Below are 27,151 nucleotides of genomic sequence, written 5' to 3' on the forward strand. Positions count from 1 at the left end.
AATTTTCTCATGTTTATGCACCTAAGCACATAAGAAGAGGGAGAAAGGATCATTTACTGAAAATTGCCCCCTTTGGGGTACTTAGGTTATTGGTCTGAATGCAATCTAGAATTTATCATACCTTTGTACAACTTTAGTAGCTCTGTCCATAATAAAAATAATTTTTAAGTTATCAACATTTTCTATAAATTACAAAGAAATTTAATTTCATACGTTGCTTATTATCTTTGTCAACTGGGTTGCCATCATTATGTCTAGTCGATTTGAAACTTCAGTATATCTGTGAGTGTCCTGGAGATCTTTTTTATATGAAACCTGTAAAATAAAAGACTCATTAATTATCTATGACTTAGCAAGTCAGCTATAAATGTAGCAATGTTAACATATTAGCTGTCCTATACATTCAGCAAACACCACCCGGTAGATTGCCAGGATAAAGGCAAAATAAAACCTAATAACAGCCTATATCATAAACAAAATGAGAAACTCATTCCTATTTCAAAGACCAAAATGGAAATGCTAGTATATCAGCATGTATATTATGCAATGTGCATTATGAGGGGAAGTCTTTTATTTTTCATTTGTTTTCCCAAACGTATCTAATTGATATCTGAAGTTTATCTTGCCTTGCTGACAAAGCTGGTTGGGATTCACAGGTTGGGACAAAATATTGTCCTGTAACAAAAGCTGATCAGGTTTGATCTAGTAACAGTGATTCAGTCCTGTTAGTCACATCCACACTAGATTACTATTACAAACTCTGCATGCAGTGGCCTTTAAAGGGATCTTGGAAACTTCAGCTCTTCCAGAATGTACCCCACCAAATGTTGATGGAGGCAGGCTACAAGCTGAATATGTGAAGCCCGGAAGCAGGACATAAGGGCATCAAGCTTCTCCCACTCACAATTCCTTTCCTAATATCTCTTCCTTATCAGAAAAACAAATTACTTTGCCTTCAAATTCTAAACTTTCGTGCCAACAAGAACATTGGAAGTACCATATTAGTGGATGTATTTTTTAATTAATTAAAAAAAACAAATCACAATTTTATAACAAATAGTCTTCCCAAAATATTAACATGAATTTTCAGCTTCTGTCCATATCGCTTTAACACCTTTATTCTTTTATATATGTGTGAAATTGTTTTTACATGTTCTTGATTGTATTGTTTTAATCGCTGATATGTTTGCCACCCAGGCATAGCTGTCAACGTTTTCCTTTTTAAAGGGAAATTCCCTTATTCCAAATAGGATTCCTCACCAGAAGAGGGAAAAGTTGACCGCTATGAACCCAGGGCTCCTTTAGGAGGAAGGGTGGAACATACATTAAATAAGTAGATAGACAAACAGATTTTTTAAAAAATCTGACTGCTTCTGTATGTTAGTCGCTTGATGATGTTTTCATTTAATACATTACTTTTTACAAAAAAAAGGTCTAAGTGAAGCTGCTAAAATAATCTCCTAGTATTCTTTGTAAAAAATTAACTCATCTTATTCACTACTGTCATGCAAAGCATTGGAAACATTTTTTTAATGAATAAAACCAGAAGTGCATCCAGGTTCTTGCAATTCAGAGCATTACATAGATTTAGCTAATTATATGCTGTTCACCCTAATGACCACATGAGGTGAAGTGAATACCATAAAGGCAGCAGGAACAGGTTTCTGAAAAGGACCCCATCATCCATGTAAATTGCAAATTAAAGCCCAGCATATGCGCTCAAAACAGCAGCAAGGACTGAACTGTCAGCTCAGACACAGAGAAAAATGCACAGAATCTTGTGGCGAACGCTGCAGCAATTTTGTACCTTATTGTTCCCAAGTGACAGTCACATAGTAAATGAAATAAGGAAGTGTGGTTAATTTCACAGTGAGGAGACAGTAGAAAAATCAGACAGTTATTTCACCAATCAAGTTTGATGTAAGGTCTAGTGCAATACTTTTTCTCTCATAAATTATTACTCTTCTGGCACCCAGTCAAAGATATATTTATGTTGGAGTGAGACAGAGACATCAAACATTTTGCAAATGTCTGCAATATATAGTTTGTATGTTGCCATACCCCATTGATATTACTAATGTCATGTAGCAGAATAACATAGGCTGCAGAAGGCTACGCATTTCCCAGTCTGTGAATTATCGCGACTAGGCCCATGCCAAGACAAATATGTGCTGTTCACAAACGCTGCAGCCCACTGTGAAACTTGCCATTCCTTCTCATGATTTTGCGCAAGGTGCCTGCACACCTGGTGTGGAGGCAGGTGTCAAGAAACTAAACATGTGCCTCTTGCTAAGGCAACTAGGCCAAGGATCCCTGAAATTTCCATCGCCTGCCATCACTTGTCTCACAGTAAGGTCCTACAAGACAGGGAGCACATTGCAGAAGCAGTCCTTCCTGTTAACACCCATTCTGTATGAGGGCAATGCAGCTTCATTTGCCTTCAGTGGCACTGGCTACATGGTCCAGGGACATCACACGTAACTACATGATCCCTGATTGGCTGCAATCACTCCTAAAAAATTAGAGGGGGAAATGGCATTGAAACAGCAAGAGATTCTTCATGGTGACATATAGCTGTGATGGACTCGGGCACCTAGTGAATAAGCAATCAATAACTGCAAATAGTAAATAAATACATAGAAGGGTAAGACTAAGGTTTTTCATTTCTAGTTAAGGTTCCCATCGTATTTCACCAGTATGCACAGTCCTGATCTTATTACCGAGTAAGCCTATCTCCTATTTAGTCTATGAACTGGTGGTGGATATATTGTTGCCATTCTGCTCTGGTAAATTTATTTCATTTATTTATTTCAAAAAAAAATATGCAGCGCTTGATTGTAAAACAAAACACACACCAAAATGCAAAGCTGTTTACAAACAAGATGAAATCACTCAGAAAAATTAATAAGACATCTGAAAAGTTAAAACAACAATAGAGTTAAAACCCACATCAACTTTCTAAACATCTAAATAAAATGCAGCCAACATCACATCAGTTTTGATAGGCAGTATCGGTAACAGTTCCACCATGCACCCAAACAAGGTCCTTCCTACGTCCTACTTCTTCCTCATCCCTTCCCTTGTCCAGTTTTACCTATCTGGAGATGCTCAACTGTGACAATGCAAGACACATTGGCCACCCCTGTTCCGGGCAATGTGCTGTCCTCCAGATATTGCTAGAATGCATTCCTGATCACGTGGCAAGGCAAAGTTCAACAGCATCAGGAGGGCTACAGGTTCCACCCCCCTGCTTCTCACATTGCCTAAAGTCCCTAAGAGTGGGACAATTGTTCTTCACTTCCATAATCTGAATGCCATAGTTTTAAGACTGCCTTTGAAAATAATTTCAGGTGGAATCTAGACATATATTTTAAAAATGCTGTGAAAATGCTTTTTTAAAAAATGTTTTTTAAAAAAAAATATTGAATTTGCCATTAGCTCACCATCGCCATCTAGTGTCATGTTTGTATAATGCACTTAAAATGTTATATTTGCAGCTGTATAGCTGAGTCCTCCGTGATGGTTTGCCATCTACTGATGAAACATAAGGGAAGCCCTTTTGAGGATATGAGGTTAGCTAACCCGATCTCCAGATCCTGCCACAACATTAGCAACACAATCCTATGCATATCTATTTAGGAGTGAGATTCACTGAGTTCAATGGGATTTGCTCCTAGATGAGTATAAGATGACAGATTTAATATTCTACAACCAGAAAATTAATCACATATTGCAGAACAAGCTTTCAGGTAAACATAGCATACCAACTAAAATAATTTTGTAACTATATTTCTTGGGGGGTCAGAAATGTAATTGCCATAATTTGGGGGATCATTTTGCTTGCTATAGATGTTAAGATCACTAAAATGTCCATCCCCTAAGTTATAAGCCTGGGAAATTTGACAGTATTTATTTTCCTATTATACAACTTCAGCCGACTGTGAAGCTCAGCGTGAATTCTGTTCAAGGTGGCATGAAGTCATGACGCACTGGACGATTTCAAACTGAGAGTGCAACGATATTTTTAGAAGATGACAGCCTTCATCTGTAAAAGGAAATTTCCCATTTCACACACTTAAGTATAAGTCTGAGTAAATAATCTTAAACTCGCCCTAATCCTATTAATTGTAAACTCTATGTGTAAAGGTTGGAATTAATTAGAGCAATGTAGGTAAATAAGCATTCTGCTCCTATACTGACACATAACACTCTGTTGGTAGATATGAAAGGTTTTGACCTGCCTACAATATGTCTACAATAGGTTTAATCTTCAAAACAAAGCTCATTAAAGCAAAACAAATACACTCTAGGAGGGTGGATGCTTAATTTTTTTACATTCCAATGACCAACTTTCATATTCAGAGCTGAACATGCAGCCTCAAGTGAATCAAAAAAACTTTATTTTTACAAAACTAGAAATCCCAAATTTAAACATTAAGTCAACTCTTCAAGAGTAAGAAAATTAACCAAGTAAGTAAATGAACCAAGTAAATGGAAAACAATAGGTATAAATTGGTATACCTGTTTCCTAATGCATGACAGAGCTAAGGAACTGGAAAAGCTGTAAAATTCTTTTTGTAAATAATCTGTTAATACTGATGCCTGTCACATAGCTGAAAATATTCACCATACTTTCTGTTTTGTTAAGTGCAAAAGTAGGTATCATGATTGCCTTTCATTTTGTTCTGATTTTATATTGACTCTATTTATCAGCTGTAAAAATAATCTTGGGGTTGAGTAAACATTCTTAAATTTTGAGATTTCTTTTGTATAACAAAGCCCACTATGATCTAAAGAACCACACATTTTCCCTTAATGCCACATGGCAAACAACCAAAGCCACACTATTTCACAAGCCATTTCTGGTGTAGTATAGGACGCGGGTGGCGCTGTGGGTTAAAGCCTCAGCGCCTAGGGCTTGCCGATCGAAAGGTCGGCGGTTCGAATCCCCGCGGCGGGGTGCGCTCCCGTTGTTCGGTCCCAGCGCCTGCCAACCTAGCAGTTCGAAAGCACTCCCGGGTGCAAGTAGATAAATAGGGACCGCTTACTAGCGGGAAGGTAAATGCCGTTTCCGTGTGTGGCTCTGGCTCGCCAGAGCAGCGATGTCACGCTGGCCACGTGACCCGGAAGTGTCTTCGGACAGCGCTGGCCCTTGGCCTCTTTGAGTGAGATGGGCGCACAACCCTAGAGTCTGTCAAGACTGGCCCATACGGGCAGGGGTACCTTTACCTTTTATAGGTGTAGTCAAAATGTTGGATGGAGTGCTAACATGTATTAAGAAGGTGATAATTTTGCTTTCACAATTTGGGGACCCCTTTCTATATCAGTCTTGCTTTTTCCCTCATAAGGTTGGTGCAGAATCATTTATTCCTTTCTGAAAGGCAGTTCTGTGCTGCTGGTTAAAGTTCATCAGTGGTCAAAGGCATGAAAGACAACTTGAAGGAAGTAGGCAGCTCCCAGAATCCAGTTCGCTTTCCTGCCTTCATCAAAGTGGTTATATTCATATCAAGCTCCCTTCTTTCCTCAGGCCTTTTTTTCCCTACTTCTAATTCCTTAGTAACTTTTATCTCCCCTTTTTCTGTTTTCCTTTCCCGGTGCCACCCTTTGTGTGCAGCCACTTGCAGTTTGTCCTGAGACATTGTTTTAGTTTTTTCCAGTCTTCCCCTCGGTCGCCATGAAGCCCTGTGAACTGAATGTCACTCACAGTCTTTCCATTCCTCTCACTCCCTGCGTCTTGCTAACAAACACGTTCACAAAAAACCACCCACAACACACAAATAACCTGCTTGTGTCTATTCCACGGGTAGGCAAACTAAGGCCTGGGGGCCAGATGCGGACCAATCGCCTTCTCAATCCGGCCCACGGACAGTCCGGGAATCAGCGTGTTTTTACATGAGTAGAATGTGTCCTTTTATTTAAAATGCATCTCTGGATTATTTGTGGGGCATAGGAATTTGTTCTTTTTTTTCTCTCTTGAAAATATAGTCCGCCCCCCCTCACCCAAGGTCTGAGGGACAGTGGACTGGCCCCCTGCTGAAAAAGTTTGCTGACCCCTGGTCTATTCCAATGTTCTTGTCTCCATCCCTTCTTAGCCTCTCCCATTTCTCTCTTAAGTCAGGGGACACAGCCTCACATAGTGCGAGCGATCACAATTGATCCCTTTGAATCCTGAATGTGATGAAGGGGCGTGGTGTGGAGTCTCATGTAGAAGAGCAAATCTCTCATCCTTTCTTCCATGATTCCTATTCCTATGTATCCCCAAAATCTGTACCGGAGGAGAAAAGGGGTGCACTGCTGCGCTAATGAATGCCCTCTTGCACTAGGTTGGATCTTACTCACGGTTTTCATACGAAGTATTATTTCCTATAACTAGCAAATATTTCCCTTAAATCGTTGTATGATTAAATTCTCAAACCATGATTTCTCCAAAATATCAAAGCTACATTTCATTTCAGGCAAACACAGGAGCATCACACATTAATAGCAGAGAATACTCACATTACTTTGGTGTTTACTGACTTCCATGGCGTGCTTAACATCTGGAGGCTCCTTCATATGCGCATAACTTGATGTACCCTTTTCAGCATCATGTTTTTGCTTGTAGAGAACCTGTAAATGGTACATTTTATATCATATGTATCATGCAGGATATGAAGGAAGGTCAATGAAGGGTTCCTTTTCTTACACCATTTTAATTTTTTCCTGTCATGCCTTTTCATAAACCTAAACTATGAAGATGCAAAGAATCAGACCCCCCCCTCTCTCTTTATTATCAAAAATATCTCATAATGCTCAAGTGCTCATTTGCCTTGACAATTTGTGAAGAAGCAAACTATAATCTACATTTTACAATTAGGTATCAAAATGTGCGACAGAGTGATGTAGTCAAAGATTGCATGCTTATAGATAAAAGTAGACATTTAAACCCAAGTCCACACCCAATATCCTGTCCATTGAACCAAGCTGACTGGTACTCACTGAATAAAAGAGATCAAAATTAGCAAGGCAAAAAGCAATTTAACTGAAATACCAGAATAAACAAGCCAGCTACCCTGTGGGAAGGATCCTGATTAGTTTTTATGTTTGGGTACTGCCCTTTGCTTTTACCTAGAAGTCACCATTGGAAGCATTTGTATCCTTAAGGCAGACAAACAAAAACTTCAAACCAAGAAGATATATTCTGAAATCTCTTCAATCATCTTCACTGAACCCAATGCATGCAAAAGACTGCAATGGGCTTTGGAAAGGGACCAAAGCATGCAGATTGTTTGTTGCCCCAGGCAGAGTTGTCCCAATGTTGTTTTCTAATGTAACACTGAAATACTGTTAATAATTATTGCTAATTACTTTTAAATAGTTGAATTACAGGGTTAGAAAATAAACAAGTTGCTGTACTACTGCTCCCCCTTATCTTTCAGGAAGTGGGGAAGAGGAGAAATTTTCAGCTAATTAATATAGAAGGAAAATGAAACCATCACTAAGTTTTGAATGGCTGTATTTTTATTTTTATTTGAATGGCTGCATTTTATTTTTATCAGAAGGTTGGCGGTTCGAATCCCCGCAACAGGGTGAGCTCCCGTTGCTCGGTCCCTGCTCCTGCCAACCTAGCAGTTCGAAAGCACCTCAAAGTGCAAGTAGATAAATAGGTACCGCTCCGGTGGGAAGGTAAACAGCGTTTCTGTGCGCTGCTCTGGTTCGCCAGAAGCTGCTTAGTCATGCTGGTCACATGACCTGGAAGCTGTACGCCGGCTCCCTCGGCAAATAAAGCGAGATGAGCACCACAACCCCAGAGTTGGCCACGACTGGACCTAATGGTCATGGGTCTCTTTACCTTTACCTTTATATATCTTTCACAGAACTGGCTGCATATAAGAGATATCAGATACAGTTAACTGAAATGGTGTGTGTGTGTGTGTGTGTGTGTGTGTAGGCACAAAAAAACCACACCAGGTTAGAGCCAAAGTTTTCCTCCTTCTGTTGGAAAAAGGGAAGCTTTGGATTCAAACCAACTAGGTTTCTATTCTTGGCAATACGGTCCTCAATCAACAGGCATTTTATAAGGAGCTCTTGGAATACAGGCACTCAAGTGGTGTGTAACCTAATAGCAAAGATTGCAAGAAGATTTGAAAACATGTTAGCCAAAGAAGGATTTGCAACTGGTAAAGATCAATGCAGATTAAAGCAAGCAAGTTTACAGCAGATCAGTAAAAGGAGGGTCTGATTTCTCACTTCACTACACAAAGATAATGCCTGAACAAAACAAATGTGAGATTCTGAGGACCATCATTTTAAATATTGACTTTTAAAAATCTCCATACAGCAAAGGCTGTAGCTGTTTATTTTCAAAATAATGCACATCCGTAAGAGTCCCACAGTTTTGATATCAAAACTGCTGGGTCCACATAATTAATTTCAGACTTGGCCAAGGCCACTGTAAAGAATTTCATGGATGGGTGCAGCAAGATAAACAATACTATTGAGAAATTGCAAACAGAACTTACGATATTGCCAAGGAATGAGCTTTAATAGGATCTTTTTCCTGAACTTTAATTTAGCACATAGCTCAAGAACTTCATAAAGTGGTTCAGATTCACCCCAATCTCATTTTGAATCCAAACTGAATGTAAATTGTGTCCAATCAGATTTACTGAGCCAACATTTATAGATATGAATATGTGCTTTTAATTAGTTGGTATGCCATAATATTTAATACATATTCAAGAAAGTTGAAAGTTCTGTTTATTCCAAAAATGGATTGCACTGGTATACCACCACTCTTTCTTCAATCTTGAATGTAGAACATAGGATTTCCACAATTCATCATTTTCAGAAACATTACTTCAAGCATATTTGCCAAGAGCTTGAAGAAATGTTAGCTATAAAGAAGAAAATTGAACAGTCTGTTGACATGCTCTAATTTTCTATTTTCCTTGGGTCATTTTGTTTCCCCGATAAGGATCAAGCCTTGGAATTTTCTGTCAAAGTGATGGAATGTATGTGAATCAAAACCTTTGTCCTGGTTTTTCCCCCCATCATTTCCTCATTCATTTATTTCAAGCAGTTTGTCTTTCATTGTGATATTTTTAAAATACTTTGAGGAGAGCAGGAAACCTGGAAATCCGTTTCCTTGTTTTCCAGAAAAACAAAGGACCTAACTATCTGTTAACTACCATATCACAATGCTCCAAAATATGATGTTATTTATTCTGATACTGTTTTGACAGTATACAGACATATCAGGCCAAAAAAAAAGAAAGAAGAAAGAAAATGGGTGCCCAGTAATCCTCTTGAAGGAAGAAATGTTGGTTTGCAAAATCTCTTTTTCATATGCAAGTCAGCTAGAATCATCTCACAGCTATTTTGGTGCTCAGAAATTTGTTTACTTCTTCTAATGAATAAACAGTAATGCTAGTTAGGCTAATTGCTGATTAATCTCTTCAGTGCCACATTCGATGATCCCATACATATCCTCATCCTCCTTGACCCCTCTGCTGTTTTGCTACAGCTGATTACCTTTTCTCTTCCTAATTATTTTTATAGGGAGAAGGTCTTCTGCTTTCTCTCAGCAATCTGTTTTTGGCTCTCTGCTATTCTCTTTCCACATAGTCTATTAGGGTCAACTGAGTAGTGACTAAGCTGCTAAAATGCTAGCTAGACTCTTGGGAAGATTTGTAGTTAGTTGGCAGGCCATACCAAAATTGTATTTCTCAATCGTTCCTGGAGAAATGTGGCAAGTAGGCTGTAGCAGGGTTCTGTCCTGGGCCCAGTGTTGTGTTAACTTCTTAATAAAATTCTTGGGTAAAGGAAATGGGGTGAGGTGATCATCAAATTTGTAGATGTTGCCAAACCTGAAGGTACAGTCATACCTCATGTTACATCGGCTTCATGTTATGTTCTTTCAGGTTATGTCCCGCAAGTACCGGAAAGGGTTACTTCCGGGTTTCACCACTCACGCATGCGCAGAAGTGCAAAATGACGTCACACGCATGCGCAGAAGCAGCAAATCGCAACCTGGGTGTGCACAGATGCGCCGCTGCAGGTTGCGTTCCTTTCATGTTGCGAACAGGCCTCCGGAACGGATCCCATTCGCAACCAGAGGCACCACTGTATAGCTAATGGGTATACACACTGGCCAAATAAGAGGCAAATTGGGGAGATTCATAAGGTTTTTTTTCCTCCTTCAAAGTGCACTTTAAAACAGGTACTTTTCCGTTCTATTGTTGATTGCTGTTGCTGGCAACCACCTGACTTGAGAGGCAATGGAGTGCATCTCCAGGGGTGAAGTCCAACAGCTGTGTTAGCAGCACCAATGTAACCTCCCTGGGGCACAGGCCTGGGCAGTGTATATGGAGGCCATGGTTTGCCCTACCCCTGGCTCTTGGTCACAAGCAACATTTTTAAAAGACAAACAAACATCAAATTAGGCACTGAGCAATATAATGTTCTTTCCATCTTCTGTGACAGTACTGTAAGTCATGGAGGACACTGGAGCCACAATAAATATAGAGAAAAGGCAAGGAAAGCAAGAGGGAGCAGAATATAAATATTATCATTTTATTCCCTCCAGCGTATGTCAAACCTGTCTGTGCACGAACACTGCACTTTTGGAAGATGCGAGTCTAGATGAGGGTGGTTTGGGAAGGGACAAATCTCAGCTCTGCTGTAAAACCACCATCTCCCCTTTCATTTTCCTTGCAGGCATAGTTTTTGGGAAACCCGACAAGAGGAAATTATTCCACTTTCCCTGGCTTTTGCAGCAGAATGCAGTGATTTATGTTACAAATGGGAAATAAATGTGTCTGCGGGTTTTACATTTTCATGCTACATCTAATATATATTATGTATGTCCTCTTAAAAAAAAGGATGTGTGTTTAAGAATAAATGTTTTAATAGCAGTTTCATTATTTAATTATTTAGGAATATGTTTTATACGAGGAACATCAACAAGACAGAGCTGCGCTAACAAACTTTATTTTAATCTTCTAGTCAGTTTTTTATTGTATCTGTTCTGTTGTATCACTGAAGCAGGGAGGGGGAGATGTACTATATAAAACTGTATGCTATGCTGTTTTGGAGCAGGGCCAGAAAAGAATTGCATTGACAGCCAGATAAATTATGTTAATCTCATTTATAAATCAAACTAAGTATGTTATTTAAAAACATTCTGTAATTTACTGCTATCACAATAGAAAGCTCACTTAAACTCTTAACTCTTTGCAACCAGCAATTTTAAGAGACTGTATTGATTACAGATTTACCTGTTACTGTGCTGATCTAGATTGTTATAAGCTGTTTATTATACATCTGTTTCTCACAACCGTGATTGCAATTTCCTGTTTCCGCCTGCTTGTGGATACTTAAGGTGTACAAATCAAAGTCTATTTTTCGAATGTCTTCAGATTTCAAGCAGTATCGCTAACAGCGAATGTTTTTCTCCCTTGCAAAAATCATAGCTGCCTTTCTTAAAACAATTTATTCTAGATTGAGATTTTTAAGGTCACTCTTCCTGAATAACATACATATAATAAGGAATGAGTAGGAAAAGTCTTGTTTATATTATTAAAAAGAGTATGGTTCCTTCTTTGTACCTCAAATGAGACAGCTGTGAGATGGCTCATGTGAAAAACACATCTTTGAACCCAAACAAATTGTATCATTTCCCTTTTCTGGGTTAGGTGCTCAAATGTGTGGAGTGGCAGCCTAGCTTCAAACATTAATTGTCCAGAACCACTTTGATCTGGCTTATGAAGCAGGTTTGAGGCAGAAACTGCCTTGCTCACCCTGGCTGACCTAAACTTTATACCAGGAGATAGTCAGGAATGTGCAACCTGGCTGATTCTCCTGGATCTCTTATCAGCTTCCAGTACCATTGATCATGATGGACCTTCTGGGTCTTCTGTCTGGATTGGGAACTGGAAGAATCAAGCTGCAATGGTTTTGTTCCTATCTTAGTGGAAGAATCCAGAAAGTGGTGCTGGAAAATGTTTACTCCGCCCTGTGGTATGGGTGCAGTGGGTGCCACTAAGTTCTATGTTGTGTCCCATGTTATTTTACCATTATCATAGAACTGCTGGTAGAGGCTGTTCAGAGAATTCCTGAAGTGGGAGTACTAGCCAGTCTTACCAGTTACTAACATTGCTGCAGACAGAACACTTCAGGGTGGATCATAGAGTAACTTGTACACTGGGACTCTGGGGAGGAGTAGGACTTCTAGGCACATTTGTGGGAGGCATGGAAAGGAATGGATAGAATGATTGACAGCTAACAAGTGGCGGCAGAAGGCCCCAACAAGTACCTAAAGGGGGGGTGCTTCCTCCATGTGCATAAGCATGTGTACCAGCAGGAAATGGATCAGGCTGCTTAAATATACAGTATACATTTTTTTAATAAAAATTACTTTGCTCTGAAGCTGCGTAACTTCTTTTGCAAACACACTGTCAATTGTGGCTGGCATCTGCTGATAGATTGAGTTGGAGAGGTCTTTCTTTGCACCTGCTTTGTACTGTGCCTAGAAGGAAGAGAAATAATGCAGCAATTATTTCAAACAGATTAAAAAGACATTTAGGACGAAAGGTTCAACATTATGCCTTTTGACAACTGGATATAAAAATAGATTTTGCCCATCTCTGCTAATAATCTTTATAGACATAACTTTGAGATTCTGATTGCAGCATTAAAAGTTCTTGTCTATGGTAAGCAGTTATCTTCACAGAATTTGTGGCAGACCCAGTTGAAAGAGTTAATGTAATAATATATTTTTTAACCATATCTGCTCCGCTAGAGATGCTCCCTTTAGTTTTCCAACTTCCATGACAGCCTCCACTCACCAATCCTGCTTCGTTTCTATTTCCGGTACCCTCTACAGACCAACCCAACTGAAGAACTCTATGTGATATATCCTACATGTGGAAGCCCAATGTTGTCCACCAGAGTTTTGTTTTCCTTGTGTTTGCTATATTAAATAAACATATTTTTAAAATAAATAAAAAGGGGAATGTAGGGGGATGTAGGTGAAGGCATTTCTTTCGCAACCATTCAGAATTCTCAAACATGCACAAAGTCTGGAACATATTTTGATGTAAAACCTTTATGCAAAACCACACACTCTGCCCTGAATATTGTGGAATTTTGTTGTGTGTGTGTGTGTGTGTGTTCACTATAGTCCATAAATATTTCTTGCATTGCCAAAACAAATAATGTTGAAGTGTTTGACTTGCATCTGGAAGCAGTAAGACCCAAACTATATACACATAAAAATACAGAATGACACACATATTGAGTATCTATAAATAGATCAAAGCACCTAAGTATTATGAGCTAGCACCCAACAGATTTATACTTGGTACATCAATAACATATTAAATAAATTAGAATTGCTAATTTTGTATCCATTTTACAGATTACTCTCTTGCACAATCTAACAATTCCATTTTTCGGCCAAACTTGGATTCCAAAAATAATTCTAGCATGTTCCTTGAAATCATGCAATATCAATTTCCACTAATGTGTTTTTGAATTAAGAGTCCTATAAAAGTGACAGTTTCCAGAGGAACAGCCATGTTAGTCTTTTGTAGCAATTAAAGACTTAACTATTTCATTATGGAATAAACTTTTGTGGACACTGATCCATGTGCCTGGGAGGAGAGGGGGCAGGCGCAGTGGTTCTGGGTAGGGGGAGGCATGGTGTGGTAGGTGGGGCAGGCCATATAAGCAGTTAGTGACAGTGCCATGTGCCAGCCCCTCCTCCAACCTGGGGCGCTGTGATTGTCCTATCAGCCAGCCCTTGGGTCTGCGGCTGCTGCTGCTGAATGCCAAGACAACTCTGAATAAGAGCCTCCTCATCCATGATCTGATTGTGGATGAGGGGGCTGATCTGGTCTGTATCTCTGAGACCTGGGCGGATGAGCAGGGTGGCACAGGCTATGTCCACCTGTATAGTCAGTGCAGCATCAGGGAAGACTTGAGGGACGGGGGAAGGAGTTGCTGTGGCTCATAGACATGCCATTGCTCTGTCAAGGCTCTCTGTCCAGTTGGGAGGGATCTAGAATGTGTGTTCCTGGTACTAAGCAATCAGTACAGATTAGGGATTCTGCTCGTTTACCTCCCACTTCACTGCCCAGCAGTCTCCCTACCTGAGCTGACAGAGCTGGTCTCAGAGGCAGTGGTGAGGACCTCCAAACTGCCTGTTCTGGGGGACTTCAACATCCATGCCAAGGCTACTAGCTCTGGGATGGCTCAGGACTTCATGGCTGCCATGACACCATGAGTCTGTCCCAACATGTGATCAGTCCAATGCAAGTGGCAGGCCACACTCTGCAGGCCAGTTGCCAATCTCCCCTTCTTGGGCAAGGTTCTTAAGTGGGTGGTTGCAGACCAGATCCAGGCACTCTTGAAGGAAACTGCCCTGTATGACCTCTGTCAGGAGAGAAGCAGGAATATGTATCCCTGCCAATTCTCCTCAGTGGCTTTGGATACCATCAACCATAGTATCCTTCTAGAGCTTGCTGTCTGAGTTTGGAGTGAGTGGATGTACTGGAACTGTACATATTGCCACTCTGGGACTGTACATATTGCCAAACAATTTCCCAAATATTCTGTGCCTTACCTCAGAAATAAAGGCAGAGATGTTTTTCACATGCTTTAGCTGAGGGGTGTCAGGAACAAATATGCACTGGCCTTTAGATTTTTCATATGCTCCTTTATAATGGACCTGTAAATGAAGAATAGGATTGGAAAGGAGAAACAGAAAATAATATATTAGTGTGTGCATGTATAAACTGTGTATAAATTGTTGGCCAGTGTTGAACCTTGCTGTAGTGCAAGACAAGCAAGCATGGTCTCATTGGGGGGCCAGGGTGCAGATTCCAACCAAGCAGATACCGAACCCACACTTGGGTTTGCTGTGGTCAATCCTCCCCCTCAAGCCCCTTATGGGGAGCCCCTATACTATGTTGATCCTGAGCAATGCCATTTCCACCCTCATACAATGTTCTTCCGCCTATGAATTTCACTGAGGAAAGGTAGAAAAAGCCCCAACTAAGTGCTTATCATGTTGAGAGAGAAAAATTCATTTCCGGCCCAAAATTGCTCAGTGAAGGCTCTAACCCAAGGGTGGGTGTGCCGAAATCTCTCAAACAAAATGGCTGTGATATCCAGGGGAAGCAGCCTTATATAGACTTCCCCCTCCTCTCTTCAGCAAGGGCTCATGGGACAGCTTTTTCCCATGAGCCCATCACACAGAGAATATACTGGGTAAAATCTTGCCCCAGTATTTTGCTGCAATCTATGGGCCACAGCGCTGTCGGGCAAAGGCATCCCATGCTTTTAGCTTATATGTACCTCATTCAGAAAAGGAAACACAAAGCTTGAATCAGTGCTAGGAACTGGACATCAGAGAGATGTAAAGTGGCTAGATGAGGACACTTAAACATTTCAGTTATCATCACTATGCTCATAATGGCAGAAATCCAACAGACTTCCATTAAGCCAGTGAAAAGAGCTTTAGAAATCAATGATCTAGAGAAGAAGGTTCTTCATGGATATTCACTGTGGATCTGACAAGTTTCAATTTTGTGTATGTGATAAAAGCAGCAACACCACCCAACTTAAGGCACAATCCTGTTAAAGTTAAGCACAATTAAGTCTTATTGTTTTGAACAGAAGACAGTTAAGCAGGTGACCAACCATGCCACTGAAATTAGTGGGTCTCAAGGAAAAACTAATACTATGTCCATGATACAGCCATAGTTAAGAATTTTCATATGTTCAAGATAGCTTCAGTATATTGTCTCAAGGCAGTTAAATATTGTTATCACCCTGATGGTATGGCCAATGGCTACCTCAGTGGAATCACAGTTGTGCTGACATTTATTTGTTTGTTTAGTAAAATATTTTAACTCTGCCTTTCTTTCAAAGAGAAATCCAGAGCAGCTAATAAAATTTAAACACATATACAACATCAGAATATTTTTTAAAAAACAATCAAAACCAAAGGTGTAAAAACAGCAACAAGGACCTCCAATAATAATAAAAAATGCAATGCCCCAAAGGTCTTCCTAAAGAACCACATACTGTCCAAATGGCACAGACCATGCAATGAAGAAGCCAGTCATGTAGGGAGGTTTTTCGGGGGCTTAAGTGACATGACAAAGATGAGTTCTCTATCTCAAACCCACCAAAAGAATGCCTGAAGCCAAGACTCATTTGCTCTGAAATGCACCAGCTCCATCTGAGCAATGATGTCGCAGAAAACAACATTCAGAGTTGTTGTGAAAAGGAGTCACTCATTGCTCAAATTCAACCTTCATGATGCCACTTTAAAGCCAACTTCTAAAAATATTGGGCTCCACATTATTTAAAACCGCACCAGAATTTGTTAATGTATTCTGAATCAGCTTCTACTGACAACTTAGAAACGTTGCAAAGAAAAGGGGAAACTGAAAATGGCAAAAGCCAGTTTCACAATGCCGTTTTAAAGGGAAACCGCTAACCCTTTCACAAATATGCATACATATTTTTCAGGAACAAATTGGCCATTTCTACTTAGAGCCTTGGATGCGTGCTTTTAAAATCTTGTCTAGCTGAAACATGACCAAAAATTTAATAAGGAATTAACACACTACTAAGAACCTTTACTTACGTCACTTATCATTTCAGTGCACCTTCTGGCAAGCTCCATGTTTCTATCCTCAATAACAGGCTTAAGGAACACCTATAGAAGAAAGAAGGCATGCCAAAAATGAGAACAAACCACATAATGAATTCCCTAGCACTTTACAGAATGTATCAGAACCACCCACCTTTGCCTCAGAGTTCTCATCCTCCTCCTCACTTCCATTCTCCCTAGATTCTTGAAACGGCATTCTCATTTCTTCCGTTCAGTTAGAAAAATGGCAAAGTTCAGTAAGGTAAAACAGCTTGCACTCTACAACTTGTTGAATGCCTATGCTGGTCTGCTTCTACAGTGAGCTTAACGTCCCCATGGTTTTTCCCTTATTTAGGCAGTACTTCAAGGGTCTTATCTGAACAATTCAGCATGAGTGGAGTGAAAGGCGTCACAAATGTCCTTGCTATAGTGACCTAAAAACAAAAAAAATAAAAAGAGTTAATACTTCCTTGCATCCAAGCTTAAAATATCTAAAACTGCACTTGAGAATATTGAGCTTTAAACAAAAGTCTGCCCCTTAATTTTGTAAAATTGGCAGGATTGCAAAATTCTCAGTAGTGTGTATATGAACATACCGGAGTGCTAGTTGTGCACGTGCGAATCCAAGTACACACTTGCAACAACACCTCAAAAATACAATGTTATAGGTTTGAGGGGGGACTGCCCTAAACCCTAGAAATTAATAAAACTGTGTGATTTTTATTATTTGGGGTATTGGAGTATTTGGAGTATAATTTGGAGCCAGTGTGTTAGTATTACAAAAGGAATTGATGGCCCAATCTAAGAGGAATCTTGGGCCTGGGCAGACAGAGGTTGCCAAGGTGGGGGAGGTGACAGGAAAAGAGTGTCTTTAGCAAGGTGTGATGGGAAGAAGAAGGCAGAACAAAGGGAGGTATCTATCTTGGGCAGTCTGCCTGCAGTCTGGCTGTGAGAGGTACTTTGGGCTGCTGTGCTTCACTGCTGTGGGGAACAAGCCCCTCTTGAGATCTGGACACCCTCCATCCAAATTCAGGTGTAAATACGTTCTTGTTTTTAAATCGTATTTCTTAAAGCTACAACATCCTCTGCCACACCTTCAATTTTCCAAAGGAACACAGACCCTGATTGAGGGCCAAGACCCCAAGAATCCCCTGCACAGCTCAGCAGGGATCAGAGACCATTGACCAACCATGTCAAACCCCCACTGCTAATTACAAGACTGTCTTGTATACAAACAGCAAACATAGCTTTCTGCTATTCCTACAGATTTCCCAGAAAGCTGTATAGTTCAAATACCGGGAGAGGGGGGTGTAGTTGTACAGTAAACCTATATTACATTTTGAAACATTTTCCCGAAAAGACTCTTGTCATTTTCAATGAAGGCAACCTGGTTTACTTAACAGGTGAAAGTTACAATATGGTAAAAGCATACTAAAAACCTTCTAAAATATACTGCGAAGAATTTTTAAAAAGCGGTTCTACAGAATGACTTTGATCGTACAATAATACTGCATTGGGATACCAGCCAGGGCAGTATTTACAGTACCCTCTGTTGGTGTTGTGGACTAAGTGCCTAAGTGCTGAGCTAGAAATACTCTGTAGCTTGTCCTACTTTCCCTGCTATCCCTTTCCCATACATGAACTTGCTGAAGGTTCATTTTCCTGTGTTTACTTATCTGGGGTTGTTCTTGCTTTCTAGACGCACTGAATATATCATTCCAAGAGGACACAGAGTACTCATCTGTGTGCTCATGTTCTTGACACACCTTCCCAGAGCCTATCAAGGTGGCAATGTGCCCTACTTTATAGAGGACAGTACTCTGTTTGAAGGGCAGACAGAATACAAGGAATACCCTGTTGGAAGGGATGCTTGGGTTCAAGTCAAGTAGAACCAAATGAAGGGAATGCAAAGTTAAAGTGTTGGCCCAGGATCTAGGAAACATCACTTTCAGGGGGGGTTTTTTGTTTCTCATTATTCCAGCCTGAAAGTCTAGAATAATTTCTGCAACAGCTTGTGAATTATTTTTTTAAGTCCTCATAAAAACTCTTTTAAATGTTTTGATATGCATTTTTTTCCAAATATTCACACTTTTGCAAAGCAATGTTTTTTTAGTATAATGCATGTTATTTTCAACTATGCATTTTTAAATGAGCTCTTTACCATACTATTTGCATTTTTAATATCCATTGCTATGTATTATGGAGTGGAAATTTTGAACGATGGCTATGGTTAAGTCTGCATATTATTTTGGAAACTGCAAATTAGGTAAGTTTCTCCTCCATTCCCAGATAGAAGGGCCCAATGGTACGATCACTAGGTATGGCTATTCCAGGCTCTGCGAGTATTTGGCTGCCTAGGCAGATGACTACAATTCTACAGCTCATCACATTCAAGCCCAGTTCTGACTCTAGCAGTTCTTGTCCTAACATTCTTTCTCCACCAGTGCTTCTCCCCCGAAATTGCCTTGCCCAGCTATTACTCTCCTGGTGAGACCTCCAAGGCTACAAGTAAACTTATTGAGAGAAAAATGGCTGGGGGAGGCTGTTTCAAGGACACGTTTGGCACCGCACTCTTTCCTACCTTTCACTGTAAATCTCCTCCACATGGCTTTATAGGCTGTCAGCACAATCCACATGCTAACACATAGGCTGACTCTAACCCTGGAGAGAAACGAGGATGTCGTTCCAGAGAACGGACATAAAATGAATTGACAATGTAATGGCTAGCAATAATTAGGTAAAGGGAAGTTAGGCTCCCTACGAAGAATGCTACCCAACAAGGAAACATGGTTACCTTGACAACAGGGAGATGGTGATAAATATGGCTCTTTCTTGCAACCTCCTGAAAAACATAATTCTGCCTACACGTTGTCAAATATCTATTTTACAGTTGCCATACTACATTCCAACACATGCAGCTGCAGCAGCTCTGTGAGTACAGTTAGCATATTTTAGGATCTAAATGACAATTTAATGCCGGTAAAAAAAAGGTTGTATACCCAGCAATATATATATATATTCATTTGCTACATAGAATGCTTTGCTTTGCAGGCACTCCTTGATCAAATCATATGAAACTTTAGGTTTCACAATTCATCGGGAGGGGCGGAATTATGAACACTTAAATAGAAACAGGCTTTTGTGCTGCATTGTTCAGGAACACACAGTGTAAGCTCAAGAGATTAATATGCATCAAAATTTCCAAATTAAACCTGAAACTAGGCAGACCAAGTGGTCGGACGCAGTATAAGGCAGCTTCCTCTGCTCCCGAGTTCCTGTTGGGAACTTGCATCTCTATGAAGCCTTGGGACTATCCGCCCAGTGTCTCATGAAGCATCACACTGTAGATGTCTTACAATACTTCAGTTTCAAAAATGGAATTGGGGCTACAAAATCCAGACTCCTGCCCTAGGGCATTATCCATGCAAGCTGCTGACACAGCCCATTCACTGTCCCACTTCCGTGAAGAAGCACACAAGGCTTTGGATTGTCACCCTTCATGGGAGCAGAGCTCCGATTGGCTGGAGGGTTAGCATGCTTTTTGTCTTCATCCTGAATGGGATCTAAATCATGAGTTTTCATTGATTAAATTGGATGTTTTGGTCATAAAGGAACTTTGGTAGAAGAGCCAGGGCAGATATGGCTTTTCAAAATGGCCTTTAGCTCCTATTTTTTCTAAGGATAAAAGCTTAAAGGGTAAAGGACCCCTGGACGGTTAAGTCCAGTCAAAGGTGACTATGGGGTGTGGCGCACATCTCGCTTTCAGGCCAAGGGAACCGGCACTTGCCTGGTGGTTGGCTGTGCCTATTTTGTGATAGGCTGCCATAATGCAAAGTGAAGATTATGAATGGTCTGAGGCCAAGAACATCTCTGAACAAGGTAACACGTTTGGTGACCCTCCAACACCTATTTACTACTGCATGAAATTGACATATATCTGGTTACTTAGTAATGGGAGATATAAAATGTAGACATTGAATGCAACAGATCAAAGAGAGAGGAGGGAAGCCTCCAAATGGCACTTTCTGTCTTTTTCCTTTCCCCACCCTCCCTCCCTCTCTCTTTCTCATGACAACCTAGGAGCAATCTAAGGACATCTGCCAAGACTGGTACAGTAGGCTACCAAAGCCAGCCAAAGAACCCAATGGTTTTAAGCTGTTCTACTACTGCTTTCCATACTGCTTCAGAGATGCCGCCAGTTTTGAGAGCCCTGGACAAGGAACCCTGTGTGCTGTCTTAAGCATATGCGGTGCCGGGGTGCAAAGATCCGCCCGGTGCCCCCCCCCCCAGGTTGCCTAGTCCCAGACATGGAGAGTGGAGCCAGCTGGCCGCCTCAGCATCTCGCTGGCTCGATCACCCCCAAACTCACGCCACAGAAGAAGAGCCCACCGCAGCACTCCAACCGACGGACAGGCTCTTCCTCGGACTCAACTCTCAGGCCCCGGACTCTTGGCCTGGCGCCCCTAACAGCCCGGCGCCCAGGTGCCCCGCACCCCTAGTGCCTATGGGTAAGACGGGCTTGGTCACCTTTGTGCTGGTCCACCTCCTTGCCACCTTCACTGTATTGGCCACCCTGCTCTTCTCCATTACTCCTGCCACTGCTACCACCCCTGATGCTTGCTTTTTTGGGTGGCTGAATGGTTAAGGCCTCTGTATTTTTAATTCTCCAAAATGCTGGTAGGCCCGATGTTAATCCCAAGGCATTTCTGTGGAAACAATGGAGTGTGGGTGGCTGCAGATGGCCCAGCACATAACTTCATTTTCTAGTGCACGTAGTGACTTGCTGGCGCCCAATCATTTTGGGCATCATTTCACTTTAGAGTCACTTTTTTGCTGTAGACACAGACAACTTTCTCACTTAAAGGAGAGCTTGCACATCTTCAGAGTACTGGACAAACGTTGTATTGAAGACATATTGAAGGGACAGTGGGTTGACTTTCTTATGGGGAAAGCAAGTTTAAAGCTAAATGTGCTTTAGGCAGTTTGGGTGGCAAGGGACTCTTTAAATAATTTAGGGATCTGTCATGGTTTGCTCTGGTGTGGATCTGTCATGGTATCTCATGACTGGGCAGCTGTTTGTTTAGTGGAGGGATAAGACAAGCTTATAATAAGGGACTTGTTCTCTGCCAGATAATGTAAAAGATTCCCCATGGGCACCTTTTTGAATTTTCTGCATCTGTAATGCATATGGAGAACATACATTAACTTTTAATTTCATGGACCTTTTGGCCCTGGGTGCATGTGTATAGTTTCATAGGTCTGGAAAAGCAAGCTCTAGCCCACAACAGTGATTGCCACAATAACTCTGTTAATCTTCAAGGTGCCACAAGTTATATTTCCTGCAACAAGTCAATATGGCGACACCTTCAGAAGCTGTCTTGAATATTATCTACCACCATATATTATCACATATTAAGCAAATTAATATGTGCGCAAGCAGCACAATAACATTTAGTGTAATGTGCAGCTAGTTTAATAATTCAAGCATTTACATTTTACCCCTGGAGGAAAGTGTTTCTATCTCTTTAACAGCAGCCGAGTGTCAGCCTGCACTCTTAAACATGCCAGGAGTTTTTTTAGTTGTTTTAAAAATAAACTGGTGCTGTGGGGAAATCACTAGAGAAAGAGTTTTAATAGGGCAACCTAATCAAGACATATTTGGGGTCTTTGTACATTTTATTAATTGGGGTTCCATACCCTACCGCTGTGGGTTAAACCACAGAGCCTAGGGCTTGCTGATCAGAAGGTCGGCGGTTCGAATCCCTGCGACGGGGTGAGCTCCTGTTGTTCGGTCCCTGCTCCTGCCAACCTAGCAATTCGAAAGCACGTCAAAAGTGCAAGTAGTTAAATAGGTATTGCTCCGGCAGGGAAGGTAAACGGCGTTTCCATGCGCTGCTCTGGTTCGCCAGAAGCGGCTTAGTCATGCTGGCCACATGACCCAGAAGCTGTATGCCGGCTCCCTCGGCCAATAAAGCGAGATGAGCGCCGCAACCCCAGAGTCGGCCACGACTGGACCTAATGGTCAGGGGCCCCTTTACCTTTACCTTTACCCTACCAGTTACTGAATCTGCTCCAGTGCTCAGTAGAACTTGGCAGCTACAAGACAGACCAGTCAGGACTCAATAAAAACTAGAATTAGCCTTGGAACCCGATTTCTTATCTGGGCACATATAGTGCCCTGGGCACATAAAGTACCTGGCACCTGCAAGACGTGTGCTCTGCAACTGAGTTATGGGCCTGTGCAGAGAGCTTTTCCTCCTTTCATATAGCAGCCATGACATTGGTGGAGGAGAATGTGATTTATTTCTTAATTTTCCTGAGATTGTAGCCTATAGGGGCTGCTGTCTTCTGCTCTTGGCACTTGGTCCTTTTTTAGCTGTGAAAGACAGGAAAGTGGACTAGGCATGTCAAAACTAAAGAGACTACAACCATAATCTTAGAGTGGTGGTGATGCACCAGGAGGGCTCTGCATAAATGGTTATTTCATTCAGCCATAACCTGGGTGAATCATCCTATGAAGCAGCGAATTCTGAATGAACCATATGGAAGTCCCCTTAGGTGCTATCTAAAATGAACAGCTCAATGAGCGACATTTTCAAAGTGTAATTAGCTTAAGATAGTTTTATGTGATTTTAAAAAATGTGCATTTATTCCAAACCTTTGACCTACTATCTCAAACTACAGGTAAGTTGGTTACTGCATTAAAACACAATGTGTTAACAAGCAAATTAAATTTAAAATGTGTGGAAGGTGGCAGATCTATTATTGACCTGCTGCAAGATAAAATACCAGTTATTTTGCTTTTTATAAGCTTTCATTTGGGGTTGCGACTTTCTTGCTTTAATTTACAGAACACTCTTTCTACTTGTGATGCACTGCTGTTTACAGCTGTCGATGCTTTTGAAAGCATCTGTGTTGATAAGTACAAATATGAAGCTATACAATTCTCTGCATATGCTTAATTTCTAGCTTGCGTTTGGTGACATTAGCTGTGGAGTGGTTTAAATTACTAACATAGTGAAGCAGGATTATTGCATGTTAGATTTAAAAGTGTGTTAGGAAATGAAATAAGGCTCCATGTTGGGAAAGGTATGTATAAATAAGATTTGACGTTTCCCTCTTCTGCCTCCTGGCAAAGCCTCATGCCATTTTGATTTACTGATTATTATCTCTGGGGTTTTGATGAGACTTAAAAGTCGCCTCTCATGCTCTAGAAAAATCCACAAAGCTCATTGGTACAGATTCAAACCAGCCCCTGGCGCTAGATAGTATTTTTTTTTAACAGAAAGGCAGACTCTGGCTGCCTATGAGATCATCAGAAAGATAAAAGCCTAAAAGCTCATCCAAGTTATGCCCTTGGCCCTCCTGGAAATTAACTTTCTGGTGACAGCCTGAATATGTAAACCTTAATAAATAAGCTATTGGTTTGAAAAAAAGAATCTGTCCTACTTCATCTTGTCACTTGCAGCCTATATTGGATTGCATTTTTGTGTCACCTTATCTGTTCCCCCTTATTCCTTTTCTTACTGCCACAAGTTCATATTCATGCTATGCTTATCTTCGTCCATTCCTGCCATTCTCAGCGACTGGAACAGTCTGTCTTTCACTCAGTGCAGATGCCGTTCCTCCTTCTAAAAACCTTGCTCCAATCTACCACAGGCTCTGGCTACAGTCAGATCATTCGTTTATTTTTAAAACTTAAATTTCTATTGCACTACTGTACAGAAGTCTCTTAATGTTACAAATAATAGACCAAAAGAAAAAGCCAAACACCATGGCCTTAGATGAGACTATAAAATTATTTTGCAGTTCATAAAGTTCACAAAGACATGCAGCCATGATGTTGCCCAATAATGTAGACCTACTCACAGTGTGCTTAACCCTTGTGGACAAAGACATGAGGAATGACAGGGGGAGCAAACAAGTCACAACAACTTTCTGGGATTAAAATTTGGTCACGACTTTATTGATTAACAATGTAGATAAGATTTGGCTTAGGCACTGGGTGTGTATCAGCCTCCAGAGGGAGGATTGGACAGGGCTAGGCCTGCCACCTCAAGATGCAGGTCAACTAAGCTGGGCCGCCCCTTGACACTACTCAAAGTTCTATGGCCCTATTGCTGCCCACGTGGCTTCAGGACAGAAACTTCCCATCAGACCCCTTTACCGGGGAATCCTGAGATTGCACCTGCTTGAGGTCGGGGTAATGCACTAAATCACCCCAGATGCAGAACTGGACTAAGGATTCTACCCAATGCCTTATCCGCTGAAAGTTGTGGTGATTGCTATGAGGAAAAACCCCAAACAGGCCCAGCCCCAAATACAGTAACTACCTTAAACCACAGCAAGGTTTTTTTTACTGGTGTCTAAAGAATAACATGTAGGGTGGGCAACTGGGTTGCTCTTCTGTTGACTCAGCTGAGGATCCGCAGCACAGCCATCCCTGGTAGTGGACCGTAGTAAAGACTTGCTCCCTCCAGTCTGCTGCCAAAGCTCTACCCACCCAAGGCCCTGAATAGGTGAAAATTCAAATTGTTCCCTTGGCAGGCTATCCTAGCAGCCATTGTGGCTGGCCACACAGCAGCCCAGTGATTGGCCGTGAGGGCAAAGGGGGCGGGATGTCCACGATGGGCCACAACCAGAGGAACCCCAAACTGGATAAGCACCACTTGTCAAACACTGGTCTATTCATCACAGTACTGACTACTCTGTCAGGGGAAAAGGTGGGATATAAATATTATAGCAACAACACTCTGCAAGTGGCATTCCAACATCTCAAACAAAGAAAGGTCTCTCTCATCACCTGCTACCTGATTTTTTAAACTAGACAAGCCAGGGATTAAACCTTGAATGCAAAGAATGTGCTCTGTGTGCACAAACATGTTTAGGGCTTTGTTAGCCGAACATTTTAAAGGAACTTCATTTAAAATGCTTCATGCAACATTTAAAATTCATTTAAAATGCTTCATTTTAAAGGAACTTCATTTAAAATGCTTCATGCAACATAAAACTTATAAAAGATGTTATTTCTAAAAGCAAAATAATTATGCGGTACTATCTCTACCCAAAACAGTAGCTATAATATCTAGATAATTATGAGAACTTTCGCCATCTTATAAAATCCATCACATGAAAACTGGAAACCATAGAATCTAAGTGCATGACATCATGAAAAGGATCAACGGGGTGAAGGCATGTGTAATGTCTGCTTCAGTATTATTTCATGTCTCATCCTAGCCCTACCACTTACAAATCAGACAGGGTCAGGAAGTAACAGATTAATGCTTTTTTCCATCACACTGCAAAACACTATGCTTTTCATTAGCTAAATCTAGGGCATTTGTTTAAGTATTAAATTAATGTTCTCAAAATAAAGTTAATACTATGGATTTACAGCTCTGTGTAAATGTACCATCTGCATTCTCACATAACTCTTAAGCCTTGGATTGTTTTAACCATGCTTTGTTCACAGAAAAGCAAACAAGCCAAAGCTTAGTTTTCCAAGGCTTGATTTGTTTTCTAGCTGCTCCTGCCTATAGCTTGGTGAGCATCTAGAATGAGGTGGCCAAACAAACCAAGCCTGTGGGTTGGGGCATAATGCCAAATCAGAGTTTAAACAATCCATGGTTCATAAGCCAACAACAAACCTTGACTTCACATTGTGGTTTGTTGCCAGAATAAAACCCATGGTTATTCTGTTCAGTTGGGTTAGACGTTGAAACAAATCACAATTTGGTGGAACAATGCATGGCTTTGCATTATAGGTGAACCAGGCCAGACTCTTCATCATGTTCCTTGGAGCACCTCATGATTCCTCACTCAGCCCCACAAATCCCATTTCTCAATTATAGAAGCACAATGAACTTGTTGAAATATTAGGAAAACTCTTTCCTCCATCACCAAACTCATTTATGCCATTGATAACATGCATTTTATTTGTCAATGGAAAGACAAAGCAGTCCAGTTTGCAAACTATGGCTTAGTGCAAACAAGCAGGTTCCCCAAATAAAATTATGGCCAGCTGCTACTGTCATACTACCCAGAGTTAAGCCATGGTTTGGTTTAGCATTGCCTTTTAATCTTGAATAATCTTTGGCTATATATGATGTCAGGCAATGGACAAGTGGGAAGCCCTTCTCACCTGTCAAATGTGGCCCGCAGAGAGTTTATCTGGTCAAAAGGACTTCTCCACCTCTATTCTGTAAACTGGTTTTACACTACCCTAAAACACAAAACCAACTCATTTGGAGGAGCTTATATACAGCCCTTATTATGGTTGAATAAAATCATTATCATGGTTGGATCAGTCTCTTCTGAGAACACAAATATTTGTCTCACTGGTTGGACTGGAAATGTCTGTTCCTAAATGCTCCTAAAGCAGAAGTAAACATTAGAATTTTCCTGGGGATTTTCCTACTAGTCAACAGTTGCTCTATTGATAGCTTTGCTGATCTGAAGAATGACAGACTAGGCTACTAGCTTCCCCTCAGTTATTGCCACAGATGC

General features: G+C 40.9%; 1 protein-coding gene across 14 annotated transcripts in view; it reads right to left on the reverse strand.

Annotated features, from left to right (window-relative positions):
• The window catches only part of NEBL (nebulette), a 173,478-nt gene that overhangs the window by 35,493 nt on the left and 110,834 nt on the right, over window positions 1-27,151 (reverse strand). For 9 of the 14 annotated variants that reach the window (XR_014503657.1, XR_014503658.1, XM_083406183.1 and 6 more), the window contains 6 exons: window positions 16,800-17,079; window positions 16,640-16,711; window positions 14,606-14,710; window positions 12,398-12,508; window positions 6,499-6,609; window positions 214-315 (listed from right to left, as the gene is read on the reverse strand). The exons of 4 other annotated variants lie outside the window; for them this stretch is intronic. Coding sequence is in view for 8 of the 10 variants with exons in the window: in XM_083406183.1 (XP_083262309.1) it covers window positions 214-315; window positions 6,499-6,609; window positions 12,398-12,508; window positions 14,606-14,710; window positions 16,640-16,711; window positions 16,800-16,868 (570 nt within the window). In the remaining 2 variants the exon portion in view is untranslated. Of the gene's footprint in view, window positions 1-213; window positions 316-6,498; window positions 6,610-12,397; window positions 12,509-14,605; window positions 14,711-16,639; window positions 16,712-16,799; window positions 17,080-19,226; window positions 19,307-27,151 lie in introns of all 14 variants that reach the window. One more of the 14 variants, XM_083406184.1, reaches the window with a different exon arrangement.

The sequence above is a fragment of the Podarcis tiliguerta genome (genome assembly GCF_965153285.1).
Source record: "Podarcis tiliguerta genome assembly, chromosome: 12".
NCBI classification, from domain to species: Eukaryota; Metazoa; Chordata; class Lepidosauria; order Squamata; family Lacertidae; genus Podarcis; species Podarcis tiliguerta.